This window comes from Alligator mississippiensis, chromosome 1 (genome assembly GCF_030867095.1).
Source record: "Alligator mississippiensis isolate rAllMis1 chromosome 1, rAllMis1, whole genome shotgun sequence".
NCBI lineage: Eukaryota > Metazoa > Chordata > Crocodylia > Alligatoridae > Alligator > Alligator mississippiensis.
In genome coordinates this window covers 443,585,012-443,601,087 of record NC_081824.1, presented here as the reverse complement: position 1 = coordinate 443,601,087, position 16,076 = coordinate 443,585,012, and the positions used below count along the sequence as shown (strand labels likewise).

The 16,076-nt window shown below is 40.9% G+C and overlaps 1 protein-coding gene across 6 annotated transcripts in view; it reads left to right on the top strand.

Moving 5' to 3' along the window:
• Nucleotides 1-16,076, top strand: part of CNTN5 (contactin 5) — a 1,172,720-nt gene that overhangs the window by 1,022,937 nt on the left and 133,707 nt on the right. For all 6 annotated transcript variants that reach the window (XM_059721130.1, XM_059721133.1, XM_059721132.1 and 3 more), the window contains 2 exons: nt 7-134; nt 3,667-3,842. In XM_059721130.1, the coding sequence (XP_059577113.1) occupies nt 7-134; nt 3,667-3,842 (304 nt within the window). The remainder of the gene's footprint in view (nt 1-6; nt 135-3,666; nt 3,843-16,076) is intronic.

Sequence of the window (16,076 nt, the reverse complement as noted above, 5' to 3'; positions counted from 1 at the left end):
TTTCAGGATAACTGTTCTTCCAGATGGGAGCCTACGTATCCTGAATGCTTCCAAATCTGATGAAGGAAGGTACTTGTGCCAAGGGGAGAACGTATTTGGTTCTGCAGAAATTGTAACATCGGTATTTGTTAAAGGTATGGAGAAAACATTCAGATTATTATAATTATTATCATCATTATTAAAAGTGCCACTGTTATTTCTATATTTGTATTTCAGTGGTCCCTGATCACATTGCCCTGGGAACGATATACAGTAATCCCAAATGAAAGCAGTCCCAAAATGCTGACAATCTAAGTATTCCATGATGGATAATAATAAATATAAATCAAATCAGAAATAATAATACAAATCAAAGCTTTCAAAGTAATCAAATAAAGAGGGGAAAAAATTAGATGTTTGTATAATTTAAATCTGTTAATTGCTGAAAACACTACCTCATTTTGCATGGCCATTATAAATAAAGTGTAATACATTAACATTTACTTAACCATTAAAAAAAATTAAGAAATAGCTGGATGACAAGCCAATCAGAAAGTATTATTTATGTGTTAGCTGCTTAGGTGCCACTTGTTTCCCAGCCATTTAGTTACTGTGTAGACAAGTATTACTTCCCATTCCCTGGAGAATTTAGAAATGCTGAGTTAGGCACCCAAAAATCATGAGACTGGGTTTTTTGTATTTGCTTTCTTATACATGTATATTTCAGGTCACTTTTCATACTTTTCCTGCAACTACAAACAGTACACATTTTCTTTAAAGAAAAGCAAGCTGAGATTTTCATATAATCATTAGCTTCTCAGATCTGGAGCTTTAAAAATTCAAGTTATTTTAGACTATAAAGATTATGATAAAAGAATAAGAATTGGGAATGATGTCTGCATCTAGATGAACGTGGATGTTTGTTTCTCCAGGGACAAGTAGCAGCAACTCACCTTGTGCTGCTGCTGCTTGTCCCCAGGGAACTCATGTGCCACATGCGCTCTGGTGTGCAGCAAGTTACCCTGGGTGGGGTAGGGGAGGCTGGGGCCAGCAATTGTGCTAACCCCAGCAGCCTTACTTGGGTTCCTAGGGGCAAGGAATGGTCCTTGGGGTCCTAGGTCCTAAGAATGTAGCTGTGGCAGGAAGTGTGGCTCCAGCAGGCTAGGCTTTAGATTTGGACAGCATGCATTGCCACCACGTGCACCACCTTGCTTTTTTTCGGTGTGGATTTTTTTACTCTGGGTCTGTAGTGCCACATACTGCACATCTGAACTAGTCTGAACATGGGCAATGTGTCTGCACCATGATACAACATCCAATAGTTTCCATGTAGTACTTGTATAAAACAAAGTTACTGCACAGTAGCATTGACAAACAGCTTTTTTATGATGCTGACTGTCCAGTAGCCTTAGACTACTGAGAAGTAGCAATGTGTCACGGTTGTTGCCATGCAACGCTTCTGCACAGCAGTCTCAGGCCAATGCACAGTCAGTGTCTTGTGTAGACATGACCCCTATGTTTTCTTTTCCCTACCTTTGCTCTGTCTCCACTATGAGCCTAATATACTCATATAACATAGTGTACTATTTATAGGATCATAGGAAAGTAGGGTTGGAAGGGACCTTATAAGGTCATCTAGTCCAGCCCCCTCATTAAGGCAGGATCATTTCTAATGTGCTATTGAAAATTTCCAGGAATGAAGTTTCCACAGCTTCTCTAGATGGCTGGTTTCAATGCTTGACACCCTTCATAGTCATAGGAAGAAAATTCTTCCTAATCTCTAACCTAAATTTCCTTTGCTGCAGCTTGAGGCCATTGCTCATACTCTTGTCCCATTCAGCCAGAGAGAAAAGGCTATCTCCATAGAGACAGATTCAAAGTGACAGCTTAAAAGTGTTTCTTTAGGCACCTAATTTAGGCATAGGCAAAGTTAATATCTAATTCCAAACAACAGTTCAAAGTGGCTTTGTGCTACCAGCCACAAAACTCATTGGGTATCTACATTTATGAGTGAAAAATCCACATCTATTATGTTTAATCAATTCTAACAAATTCAGCTCAGAACTGGTGGAGCCTCCCAGTTAGAAAAATTCTTGATGAAGTAGGAGATCTAGGACTTCTGGGTCTCTATCACGCTGAAGCAATTAGAACTTGCATTTTCACTTCTTAGAAGCCTAATTACCAAGCTAAAGGCTAGCTGAAGGCATCTTGCATCCATCCTGTGGTAGTGGCCCCTGAGCAACCAAGAATGCAAACACCATGTGACCTCATTTATATCTTTGGCTACTTTCCAAAGCGATGGCAATATGTACCCTGTGATGTTACGATGAGAATTTTATGGGATAGATAAACTCCCAAAGACTTTTCTAAAGGGTTAACAAACATACTTGTTTGGAGACAGCCTTATCCCTCCATTAGACTTCCCACTGTGCACATAGCATCATCCAAGGATTATCCAGCAGTCCTTTAGGAGCACATTCTTTATCCCAGAATGAACATCAGTTCAGATTTTGATGGATTCTGGATGTGCTGTTAATGGTGAATTAGGATCAGCCATCATACAGGTGTAGATGATCTATTTGGGGATGGTCCTGCTTTGAGCAGGGGGTTGGACTAGATGATCTCCTGCAGCCTCTTCCAACCCTAACGTTATATGATTCTATGATAGATGTAACATGTTTATTTGCTTTGCCATTGCTACATAGAAGAAATTTGGTAACCAATGACAGTCATTGATTTAAAAATCCCAGGTATGCATGCTGTAGCATTGAGTTACGCATTCATGCAGCTATCATAGGTGTCAGATACCAGCTGGTACAAGTGTTAGATGCCAGAATACTGTGCTACAAGACCAAACAGTAGCACAGTATGCTGCAACCAAGTACACCAGAGCTAGTGCTACTGTTTGAATCCAGTTGGGATTGGTACCCCACACTGTTCCTGCTCATTTTCATAGGAGGCTGGTTTTAGATTTGGCCTTTTTGCCCATCTTTTCTAAGGATCTTTTTACAGATCAAAATCCTGTGCAAGGTAAAAACCAGAGTATTTTTGGTCAGGATAATTTTTCCTTTCTGACCACTAGAAGTGATGTCCAAGGTCTCTGGCCTTTTTGTTGTTCAGATGGAAGTCTATCATAGGAGTTTTTGAGTGATTAGAATATAGTTTTCATTAATGCAAGTACTTCCCAAAAATCTAGAGACTGACAAAAAGTAGACTCTGATGTTGCTGAGTATGGTTGCTTGAGCCACGAGGGCAATGCCATTAGCTTGCACTTTTTTTTGATACTTTGGCATATCGCTCATGTAAACGCTGAAGGATGCTAGAGCCAGTACAGATCCTTGTGGCAAACCAATAATGATTATTTTCCTTTTTTCTGTGTAGAATGTTTTGAATGACCTTCAGCTATCTCTGAAGTTTCTTCATTGATGGCACAGAGATCCTAAGTGTCTAACCATGTTATCTTGAACTACTTACCTGGGGGCACACTCTTAAAAGTTAAGTGGGCCAATGCCTAATTCAAGGCTCATATTGAAACACTTGGAATCCTTATTTATATGCTTAGAAGTAAATAAAATATAAAGTACAGCTTAATATAAATCCATTTTCAGAATTAATTAGAAATGGAGCAAATGCTATTTTGATTACAAGACCTTTTTTAATTGTTACTAATTATTCTGAATTTCCAAGAACCTACAAGATTAGAGTTGACTCCTAAGAGAACCGAATTAACAGTTGGAGAGAGCATCGTTCTCAACTGCAAAGCCATTCATGACAACACACTGGACGTCTCTTTCTATTGGACCTTGAATGGACAGCCAATTGATTTTGAGAAGGAAGGTGGACACTTTGAAAGCATCAGGGCAGTAAGTGAATGTATTTTTTTTTATCTTTTTGGGTCTAGCAGTTCAGTATTTTTATACCTAAATCTTTTCCATTTATGAGATTCAGACATGATTGAAAGATGAATAATCTCACCAAAGGTAAAAGTAAAATGAAATGATATCTAAAGGAAATACTAAATACACTCCATTTGAATTAATTCACACAGTTTTATTCAGGAAGATAATAACTGAAAAGCTCTGAATCCCAGGGATATTAATAAAGCATCTCGTGATCCCAGTGAGAAACAGAAAGTACTTTGAGCCAAATCATCCTTGCTTTACTTATGCAAGTAATTCCATTTATGTTAGTGGTTCTGATAGTGTAATGTTATTATGAATGCCTCTGTTGCTTTTTCAGATAATGGAAGTTACATAACTTCCCATTTTGGACATACCCAATTTGGACTGCTCTTTACTCATACAGCACATGCTGTCATTTTTTAATACAAAGGGATATATTTTCTCTCACAAAATACACTTGTGAAATTTTAGCTATATAGCTCTCATTGCAGTCAGTAGAAGTAAAAACCCTTGCTCACCTTTTTGACATATTACCCCTCAGATCAGAGTCTGTATAACAATTAGGTATGGTTAAACAAACTGAGGAACTGTTCTGTACATGTACTATATAAGGAGACTTGAACCTTCTGATGTGAGGCTAGCACTGGAATGGCCAATTGTTCACCCTACTTTCCTGTTAATTAAATGTAAATCAAATGTTCATGCAGCGTTAACATAGCAAAATCAAGCACATGGAGTCGAGAAATGTTTAAAAAGTTAATTGTTTTAATTTGTGTGCAATGTAGCAGAGTTAACTTTGCATTAGAAAACCTGTCCATTACAATCAACTGATCTTGTATAGATTTGTCCTCACACTAGTAATGTTGTATTATTATTATTGGGTGTTTACATTTGTTTTCTTTGGTATTTTCATTTTTGCTTTTTTTTTTTTTCCTGCTTAATGTGAGATTCTTTCATAAAAAGTATATCTGCTATATAATTGTCTGGGCATACCCATTACACAAAAGCAGATAACAGATTAAATAGAAAATGTCCTATTTGATAAATCCCAATTTTCTCATTTTAAATAATCCAAATTTTAAAAATACTGGATGGTTTCTTCAAACTTGAATAACTTTTCTTTCTTAATAAGAACGGTAAGACATATGAAATATCTCCAGCCCTTTTTTTAGTTATCCAAACAGAAACATTTCATTTGGAACTCAAGACAGTCCAAAATCCTTGTCCTTGCATGACTCAAAACCAGCTGAACTCACACACCTCATACTCTCCAGAAATGTTGCCTTTGGGTTGAGACCAAGCAAAGAAAATTTTAAAGAAATTAGTTGCAGGAAAATTCTGAAAGCAACTGTAAAAGGGAGCTTAGGAAGACTGGGAAAAACAAACTTTTGCCATTGAATTCTCTACCCATTGAATGTACGATGTCCAGTGCTGTACCAGGTTTGAAATGATTTTCCTAATTATGCATTGCTTCTGGTTGCTTGACTTATCTGGAGTGCAACATGTCTGCCTTTGCTCCTGTGAGCTAGAGCAGTGGTTTTCAGTAGGGGAACTGTGGCATCCAGGGGTACTATGAGCTCCCTCTGAAGGTGCCATGGCATGGGAGGAGATAAGCACTCACGCTTCCCCATCTGGTCCCTGTACATGGAAGTAAGTTCAGGTTCATCTCTGCCTGGCTCCAGTGCAAGGAGGTAAGCTCACACTTTTCCCTGCCAGACCTCATGTGAGAAGTTAAGTGCTTGCTCCTCCTCACTGCCCTTTCCCCGTGCAAGGAGCTAAGCACAGGCTTGTCAATGCCCAGCTCCACTGCAAGGAAGTAAGCTCATGATTGTCCCTGGCATTGCTCCTCCCCCCAGTACAGGAGTTAAATGCGGCAATAAATAAATTCATTATTGAAGTGAGGTGCTGCTCAATTCACAGGAGTTATAGTGGGATGCCAGGAGCCTAAAAAGGTTGAGAACCACTGAACTAGACTATCCTCTCTGTCGAGGGTAACAAACTCCTTTGGCCCTTTAGGGCCAGTCTGTGGGCTGGATTCGGCCCACAGATTGCCCCCACATGCCAGATCTAGCATGACTGATCCAGCATGAGCACTGCATGTAGCACGCACCCTGGCCTGACCCTGTGCACTGCATGTGGCACGTGGAGTCAGTCTGGTGTGTGCTCTATGTTTTTCATGGGGCTGGAGGTGGTAAGCGTGTTGCACACAGCACATGGAGCCAGCCCAGGGTATGGGCTGCATAAACCACGTGGGACTTGTTTGATGTAAGTGCAACATGCAGTGCATGCCTCAGATCGGCCTTAGGTCTTGCATGCAGCACACGTACCATTTCAAGTCCCAAGCACTGCACACAACATGTGCCAGGCTGGCTATTCACACCACATGTACTGCCTATGCTGCATGCAGTACACGGGGCCATTCTGAAACCCACAGACAGCACTGCATGTTGGATCATGGGCTGGATCTAGCCCACAAGCTGTATCATTGACACCCCTGCTCTACATAGGTCAATCTCAATCACAAGAGTCTGGGGGAAGGGTTGGGATGCTACCGACAAGGCTTTGTCTCCTCTCCTTTTCTCCCTCATGAAAGGCCACATTCTTCAAAGGAGTTGTGCATGAGGGGGTTTGGCATCAGTAGGAAGAAAATGAGTAAGAAATCTTCAGATTCTTTAGAGCAACTGAATGTTCCCGTATCTCCTTTATTTACCAACAGATTATTATAAAACTTAATATTGAGTCAGGTTTTTTTTTCTTATTTAAAAGCCCCTCATACTGCGAGGCCCTAAGCTGCAGCTTAAGTACCTTAATCCTAAATCCAGCACTGCCTGGCTAGACAAAGCCCTGGCTGGGATGATCTAGTTGGAGCTGGTCCTGCTTTGAGCAGGGGGTTGAACTAGATGATCTCCTGAGGTCCCTTCCAACCCTAACTTTCTGTGATTCTATGATAGTCATATTGCCTCAACTTGTCAGCTGTAGCACAGGTTGAACTAGTAGACCTATATGTATGTGGATAGGCAGTCATTGATGTAGCAAGACAGTTGCCACCCTGGAAAAAAAGGATCTTTTCTCCAAGGATACGCAGAGCTGGAAACTCAGGGACACTCCAAGCCACTCGCACTTGAAGTTCTTTGTTGATTTTTTGTTTGAGTTTTTGTTTTTTGGTATTTTTGGTTGGTTGGTTTTTGGATTTTTATAATGAAGCACCAAACAAAGTTCTTTTCAGTATCCTCTCATGAGAATGTATAGAGGGGAAAACCTGACTTGGACAGCTTTAAGTACTTGGCACTTAAATAAGCAGTCTTATTTATTATAAGTAATCATTGTCTTTCTTTTTTATTTTCTCTTTCCTTATTGCTTTCCTTTTTCCATAATCTATTATGATTCACTGGTGACTGTTGGGAGACTTTTGTGTAACTGTAGAATTTAGTGGCTTTATAGGGTCATGATGCTGTAGCAGACTGATAACAGCAAAATCATTTGCTTACCTTTCAACAGACTTGGACCTAGACATGTATAAAAATGATAAATTTTTAAGTAGCCAAAAAAAAAAAAAAAAAAAAAAGAGGAGCAAAAGAAGCAACATAAAAATGGGAGTTTTGAAGGAGGAATGACCTCCAGTGAGAGATTCTCCCTAATTTACCAGATTTCTCCCCCAACCCTTAAATGCAAGCACATTTTCAAATTTTGGATCTTGACAGATAGGAAAGCTGGACTGGACCTAACAGTATGAAGTTAAATGCTGATGAATACAAGGTGCTACAGCTCAGGAAGAATAATCAAAAACAAAGATACAAAATGGGTGACACCTGGCTGGATGCCAGCATTGTGGAGAAGGATATGGGAGTCTTGGTAAATCAAAGACTCAGTATGAGTCTGCAGTGTGATGTAGCTGCACAAAAGTCGAATGCAGTTTTGGACTGCATCAATAGAAGTGTTAGAAGTGGGAGGTGATAGTGCTTCTTTACTCAGCATGGGAGGTGATAGTGCCTCTTTATTAGGCCTCATCTAGAGTTCTGCATGCAGGTTTGGACTCCACATTTTTAAAAGGAGGTGGAGAAGTCAGTGAGGGTCCCGAGGCATGTGACAAAAATGATAAAGGGCTTGGAAGACAAATCCGATGAGGAGAGGTTTGAAGGAAACAAGCATGTTCAGCTAGTGGAAAAGTTGCTTAAGAAGGGACACTATCTAAAGGGAGGAAAGAAGAGGAAAAACATCCTTTTCTCTCTTTTTGCAGAGAGCAGGACTTGGACCAATGGCTTAAAGTTACATCAAAGTAAGTTTATATTGGATACAAGGAAAAATGTCTTCACTCTTAGAACAGTGAGGCAGTAGAATAAACTGCTTAGGGAAGCTGTGGCATCTCTGTCGCTGGAGGTGTTCAAGAAGAGGTTGAACAAGACTTGTTCAGGGAAAATCAAGAAGTAGCTATACCTGTGTTCCACCATAGGGATTAGTATGCTTCTGGGCTTTTCTGGTTGCAGCATGGGGCTGGGAGGGAATTATTTTACTTTCCTGTTACAACATGTGTTGGGGAGGGGCGGTGGGAAGACACCTCCTCAGAGGCATTGGATGTTAGCTGCAGCCAAAGCTGGGGATTTTGACTGGGATGTGCCAGTACTCCTGCTGGGATTTACAGCTGGAGGTTCTGGGCTAGAAGGTCTTGCCTCACCACTCAGGGTGAGACTGATCACCATAGCTGGGATCAGGAAAGAATTTTACCTTGTGGTCAGATTGATGCAGACTATGGGAGCTTTTTGCTTTCCTCTGTAGCAGGGAGCTTGGCCATTTTCTTTGGATCTCTCAAGCATATTTTAACAACCTTCACGTCAGCAGCACTTTGGTCACTATTTCCCCCTTGCTTTTGCTGGGGTTGTGTCAGGTTCAGGGCTGATTGTGTAATTTAGCTAGTAGGCTAGACAATGCATTTTTATGCAATGGTTTGGATCAGGGAGGGGGATGGACTAGATGGCCTCTGGAGGGTTCTTCAAGCCCTATCTTTCTAACAATTTCATGCCATTTTCATTCATTTTGAGACAATTCCAAGATGTTGTTTTCCCCAGAAAAATCTTTCAATTCACAAAAAATGTTTACGGTAAAATGAAAAGCAGTGAGGTAGACATACTAGAAGAGATAATCTCAAAAATATTGGTGCAAACTGTACTGGGTTTTTTTAAGTGGAACTGATCACAGTATTTTTCTAACAATCTGGATTTTACCATGAAGGAACAGTACTCAGAGCATCACAACCCTTTCTTTGTGGTTCCTTTATATGATTAATATATTTCCATTATATTAAAGAACTGTTGTAGTGTTCAGTTAGCCTTTATAGTGAGAATTGGTGGCTTTCTTTCCCCTGTGTTATTTAAGAAAAGTCATTTTGTCTTCCTAAGTGGCAGGAGTATAAATCAATCATAATGGAGTCAAGGCTGACTATCTAAATTACTCACCAGAGTGAGAAAAAAGGTTGTATGTCAAGTAAAAAGCAGTGTTTGACTTCAGATACCCAAGCAATTAGATACTCTGGGCACCTGCGTCAAAGACAGCGATCTTCATTTGACAGCTTTCTTAGGAAAAACAGTTGGGCTTAAGAAACAATGTGTAAATCTGGAAAAAACTGGAAATACAGAGAGACCAAGGTGACTGAGTATTATGCGGGTTTATAATAGTTTAATTCTGAAACAGCTGTAAAAATGCTGGAGACTAAAGTTTCAGATCTCAAGATTTTTTTATTACTTTGCTTTACTCTTACCAGGATTGTGCACAACGTGGTTTGGTTTGCGCACACAGTGGCAATAAACCATTTGCTTCATTTAATTCCATTCCTAACTTCTTTATAAGTTGGGACCACATTTATTTTTCTTCAGTTAGGTAATGTAAAAGAGCAGAGTTATCTGAAATGGAAGAAAGCTGACAATATGATCTGAGACATTAATAGTAAATGGGACACAAGTGCTTGCTCCTCTACAGAATAAAGATATCCAAAACATGGCCCTGTTAGGATAACATTCATTGACATCTTTTCAGTATTGGAAGAATATAATTCCCGTCAGCTTTTCTCTAATTTGAAGGTGGTAGTGAAAAATGCAGCAAGTCTCTATTGACCAGTGGACAGATCTTTATTTTCTGTCTTTATTTCTGTCTCTTTCTGGAATACTAAAATAGAACTATTTGGTAGAAAGAAGCTATCCAAAATTAATAATGTAACATGGAAGTATTTTCTGTATTGGTAGTTTTTGACAATCAAGTAGCATGGATTTGTGGGCTAGTTTCAGTCATATCTTGCTTTACTTTGTGTTAACAAAACCTATATGACATTATTCAAGAGTGAGAATCTCTTTTCTTCATTAAACATTTTTAACTTTGAGGAATACAGCTATTTTGTTTAACATTCAATGTGACGAAGTGACCGGTAAAGTTAACCACACTTTATCATGCATTAGCAGGTGCATGACAAACGGGTCCAGGGAGATGATACTTCCCCTTTATGTAGCATTGGTCAGGCTCCAGTTGGAGTACTGTGTCCAGTTTTGGGTGCTGCACTTCAGCGGGAATGTGGACAAACTTGAGAGGGTTCAGAGGAGGGCCACTAGTATGGTTAGGGCCTGCAGGCAAAGCCCTACAAGGAGAGATTGAGGGTCCTGGATCTCTTCAGCCTCCACAAGAGAAGGTTGAAAGGTGATCTTGTAGCTGCCTACAAATTCATCAAGGCTGGTGGTGAAGGAATAGGAGCTGCTCTGTTTACCAGGGCGCCCCTTGGAGTAACTAGGAACAACAGCCACAAGCTGATGAAGAGCAGATTTAGGTTAGACATCAGGAAGAACTTCTTTACAGTAAAGGTTGCCAGAATCTGGAATGGGCTTCCAAGGGAGGTGGTGCTCTCCCCTACCTTGGGGGTCTATAAGAGGAGGCTAGACATGCACCTGACTGGGGTCATCTGACCCCAGTGCTCTTTCCTGCCCGGAGCAGGGGGTCAGACTCATTGATCTGCTAAGATCTCTTCTGACCCAAACATCTATGAATCTATATCCCCTATCTCTCAACCTATCAATGCTTACATTTGGAATACAGTATGATCCAAAATGAGGGTTACAAAACCATTAAATGATGAGATTCCTTTAGTGTTACCTCAGCTTCACAATCCTCTGTTTTGGGAGAAAATAGTTTTAAGCAGTGTGGTTAAAGGGTGTATCAGCTGAGAGTAGATTGTCAGTGACAATCTATTCTTTCCTAGGTGCCTGTTCACTCCTTTTGCTAGTGCTCCTTTTGAAGCTGAGCCACTCGAAAAAATGAATGAAATGCAGTGCAGGAAGGGGGCTATCATCCCTTTGGGATCAATAGCACAAGCTAGAATTCAAGGCCACTTCTTTTCAGTCCAGCAGCCACTGCACTGAACCACATGGTCTCTGGTTTGCTCCCTTCCTCTAGGTCCCATATAGCTCCTAAAGACCTCCGTCACTTGACCCACGGAGGGCAGGGGGAGGGGGCAGCTTCAAAAAGAGCACCAGAAAAGAGCCATGATAATGGCTGGCCTGTGGTTAGCATGTTATGAGAATTCAGGGACCCAGGTTGAAACCCATGTATGTGAGGGGGCCTAAAACACACGACTTCCAGCTTCCCAGGTAAGTCCTTTATCTGCTGACCTACGTGGGTGAAAAGGTGAGAAGTTAGCCTCCCTTCCTTGGTCCCCTTGCCATACTGTATGACCAATCTAGGTGCATCCGTAGTCATCCAGATGCATAAGGCTATACACACATATTAAAATGCCAATTGGTGTTTAAGTGGGTTTGGGAAAACATATGAAACCAAAAAAATGCCATGTAGATAACCAAATATGATGCTTACCTGTCAAGAAAAGAATAGAATGCCAGCCCAAGGCAACTTCAAAACTAAATGATTGACATCACTTTAAACAAGGGACACTGAAGAGGTGTGTCCCCCCCAAGATAGGAGTGTGAAGTATAATCCAACATACATATGCTGCAGAATATGTAAGTGCAATAAGGTAAAGATGGTGTCTCTGTTTGTTGGGTTTGCCAAACTCTTAACAATATTTTATTTAGTTTTGTTAATAAAATGGAACCAATGGCATGCCCCTAACTCTAGTTACAAAGCTCATTCTTTCTACATAAGTGGAACCATTTGATGCAGATGTTGGAGAAGCCAGTTAGAGAAAAGCTCTGCTCCTGTTTTGCATGAATAAGGAGAAATTGGCTGAGAAATTGAAGGTGGAAAGTAAGTTACATGACAGCAACCTTGAGATGACAGAGTTCAAGATTCAAAGTAAAGGAAGGAAGGAGAGCAACAGGATAAAAACACTGGGCTTCAGAAAGTCAGGCTTTAATAAACCTGGACGCTGGTGAGCAGGATCTCATTAGAGGCAAGTCTTAGGAAAAGTGCTTAGCAGATCTGGTTGTGCCTTAATGAAACTGTATAAAGGGTGAAAGGAGCAGGCTATCCTGGAAAGGATGGACAAGAAGTGCAAGCAACCAGTCTGGATAAACAGTGAACTCGTCAATTAGTTGAAACTAAAAGAAGGAATCTTAGAAAAAGTGGAAACATGGCCATATTACTGTGGATGAATATAAGAATATTGCACAGGCATGTGGGGAGAAAATCAGGAAGGCCAAGTTATGAACTGAGATAGCTAACAGGGGACATAAAGGCACCAAAAAATCATTGTTTAAGTATATTAGAAAGACAAGGAAAGTCAAGGAAGATATAGGTCTTTTATTTGATACAGAGAAGACTGAAGTATTAAAGGCCTATTTTACTTTAGTCTTCACAAATAGGTCAGCTATCAGTTAATGAGCAGAGTTGACAGCATGGATGGGGGAGGAGGTAATCAGCTGAGAGTAGAAAAAGAACAGGTGAGAAATTACTTAGAGAATCTGGATATTTTCATGTCAGCAGGGATGGATGAGATTCATTCGAGAATACTCAAGGAACTGGCTGAGGTAATTTCAGAGCTATTCTCTCTGAGAACTCATGAAGTTTGGATGAGGTCCTGGATGACTGGAAAAGGGAACATATAATGACCATCTTTAAAAAAAAGATGAAAAAAGTTTAAAAAAGGAAGGAAGAAAGAGGATTTGGGGAATTACAGATCAGTCAGTCTAACCACAATACCTAAAAAGATTATGAAGCACATAATCAAAGAATCTGTTCCTAAGCACAGGGAGGAGAGCAAGGTGATCAGAAACAGCCAGCATGAGTTTGTCAACAACAAGTCATGCTTTAAAAATCTGATATCCTTCTGTGACAAGGTGATGGGATTTTTGGAAGGGATTTGAGCAGTGGATGTGACAAACCTTTTATAGAAAGTCTTTCAACACTGTCTCCCATGACATTCTCATAATCAAGGTAAGGAACTGTGGATACATATCAAGTGTGGTTCCCTCAGGGTCTATCCTTTGTCCAGTATTGCTTAACATCTTCATTAGTTATTTCCAGTCTGGGACAGAGTGTACACTTAGCAAATTTGCAAATAACACCAAGCTGGATAGAGTTGTAGATACTTTGAAGGCAGTATCTAGAATTCAGAAAGACTTTGATAAACTGGAAAAAAAATATCTGACATGAATGGAACAAAAATAAGTGAGTACAAGTGTAAACCCTTGCATCTTGGACAGAGCCATCAAATGCAAAAATACGAATTGGGAACAGACTAGCTAGGCTGTGAGTTATAACGGACTGCAATCTGAATATTATGCTTTTGTAACCAAATAAGCCAATAGCTTTCTGGATTGTATTGATATGAGTATTGCTTACAATTCTCTCACTCTGTACCACATTTGTGAGGCCTCACCTGGAATACTGTATCTAGTTTTGGGTAGCACACCTCAAGAAAGGAATAAATAAATCAGAAAGAATCTGGAGAACAGTAACAAACGTGATTTATGAGAAAATATTGAAAGAACCAGAATTATAGCATTTGGATAAGATTGAGAGAGGATTTTATACCAGTTTTTGGGTATAGATGATGTGGTTGTGAAGAGGATGGTCACAGGGAACAGGACTAGAAGTGATAGGCTTAAGTTGCAACAGGGACATTCAGATTGGATACTAGGAAAAATTTACTAACTGAGGTTTATCAAACACTGGAACAGGTTACCTAGGAGGTTGTGGAAGCTCTGTCTTTGGAAGCATAGGTGCCAAGTTTTATTTTTGCCAGGGGGACAGGGGGCCTAAGAAGAAGCCCCACTGGATGCATGGCCAGAGCAGAGCCCATGGGCAGGGGGCGGGGAGGGGGGCATGGGTGCATGTGGGCTGCTCACTGCAGACCCAGGGCTCCTTGCCCTGCTGCCCTCCCACCAGGAGCCCTGTACTGACTGCACTGCCATGGCAAGGTGCTCAGGCAGGAAGCCCCAAACTCACAGCAGGCAGCCCACATCTGCCTCTGCCCCACACACCAGTCTGGGGGTATGTGCCCCCCCCCCATGCTGCACTCCCTGGGAGTGCGCATATCAGCAGGGAGCTGCCCCTCCCACCCCTGGATGAGCCCCAAGGCTCAGATCCTGCCCCACTCCCTCCATCATCTTGGGGGTCTCACTCTGCCCCCTGCCCCCTGCCCCCCATAGACTTACCTGCAGGCAGCTAGGGAAGCTGCTTTCCACCACTGCCTAGAGTGGTATTCCTGAACACGTGCATGTGTGCATGTGCACACCTGCACATGGCACCCCTTACATCCCACTCCCTGCAGCCCCTTGCAGGCTGGAACTCTGCTAGCCTGCAAGGGGAAAGCTGTCATTTCCCATGTTTTTCCATAGCAAATGGAACCCTGGATCCCTGCATGATACTGGGAATCTGGGACAAATGCCATCCCAGAGTCATGCAAACTGGAACTGGGACTTAATGTTCCCATTTCAGGACTGTCCATACCAATCCCTAGATGGTTGGTCCTCAGGCCCCCACATACTTGGAGCCTGTGCTTGGAAGTTTTTAAGAGCAACCTAAATCAATACTTGGGTGAAATGGTTACATCAGGATGATCCTGCCTTGAGCATGTGTTTTAACTGGATTGCTCCTGACATTTCTCTTCTAACCATATTTTTATGTGATTTTCTATCATTCTGAGTGACCCTGGTGTTAATTATAATAAATATTCTGCTCCTTGAAAGGGCATCAAAGCTTCCACCCTGATAATTCTACAAACAGAAACATTTATTAGATCTGTGGCTAAATTCCCTCTTGTGAAAATTGCTCTTCCTCCAGTGATTACAATCAGGGGAGAAAAGCCTTCCTTAACAAGACATGTTGCCTTTTTATTGTAAACTGTGTTGCTTAGTCTGGACCACCTACAAATTACATCTACAAATTACATTGACTTATTATTTCTCCAACTAACAGCCAATTCCATACTAAAATTGAAGGTGCAGCTCCTGTTCTTACTGAACAAGAAAACATTTGGTATATACATCAGTTTAGATGCTTCAAGTGTATCACTGGCGAGAGGTGAAGTGTTGTGACAATGTTAGGTTGAATGATGCTAAGCGTGCAGAGAATAGCAAGAGAAGGCAAAATCAAACTAATGCTGAAGGTGAAGACTAATAGAGAATTCTCTCCGTCTTTGCCCTCTATTTGGTTTACTACAAAGTGCTGAAGGGGAACCCCACTTGCTTATATAAAGCTATCACATACAAAATAGATTTAGGCAAGTATACAAATATATATGGCAGCCTTTGACATTAGAAACATCCTGATTTGCCCATCAAAGGACTGATTACCTGTGAGGGACAACTGAATAATGCAGACAGGTAATGTTGTATGAGTATCTGTATTGCCAGGAGTAATAAACTTTCTGTTAACATCAATGAGCACTTTGTGCATAGAAGACAGACAGACTGACAGATAATGTTTGTTCCTATTAGGATTAATTTAATTGTCCCTACAATTCTTCTAGGCAAATCCTGAAGGGTTACTCACATTTTTACTCTATGATTCTTCATCAAAAAATTCCACTGCCCTTAATGGCTCCTTGTCTCAGTAGGTATGCCAGATTTTGTTCCTTTTGTGAAAAGGTAGTATTCCATTTTCTGGTCAAGGACACTTGATTTTGCAAGTATGTATTTTCATTCATCTTCCCCTTTTTCATATCTATTTTTAAAAATCAATATAGTATTCATGGGTGTCTGATGCCTCTTAAGTTGGGGGGGCATGTGCCCCCCTGACACCAGTCAGCAACTGGGGGAGGGG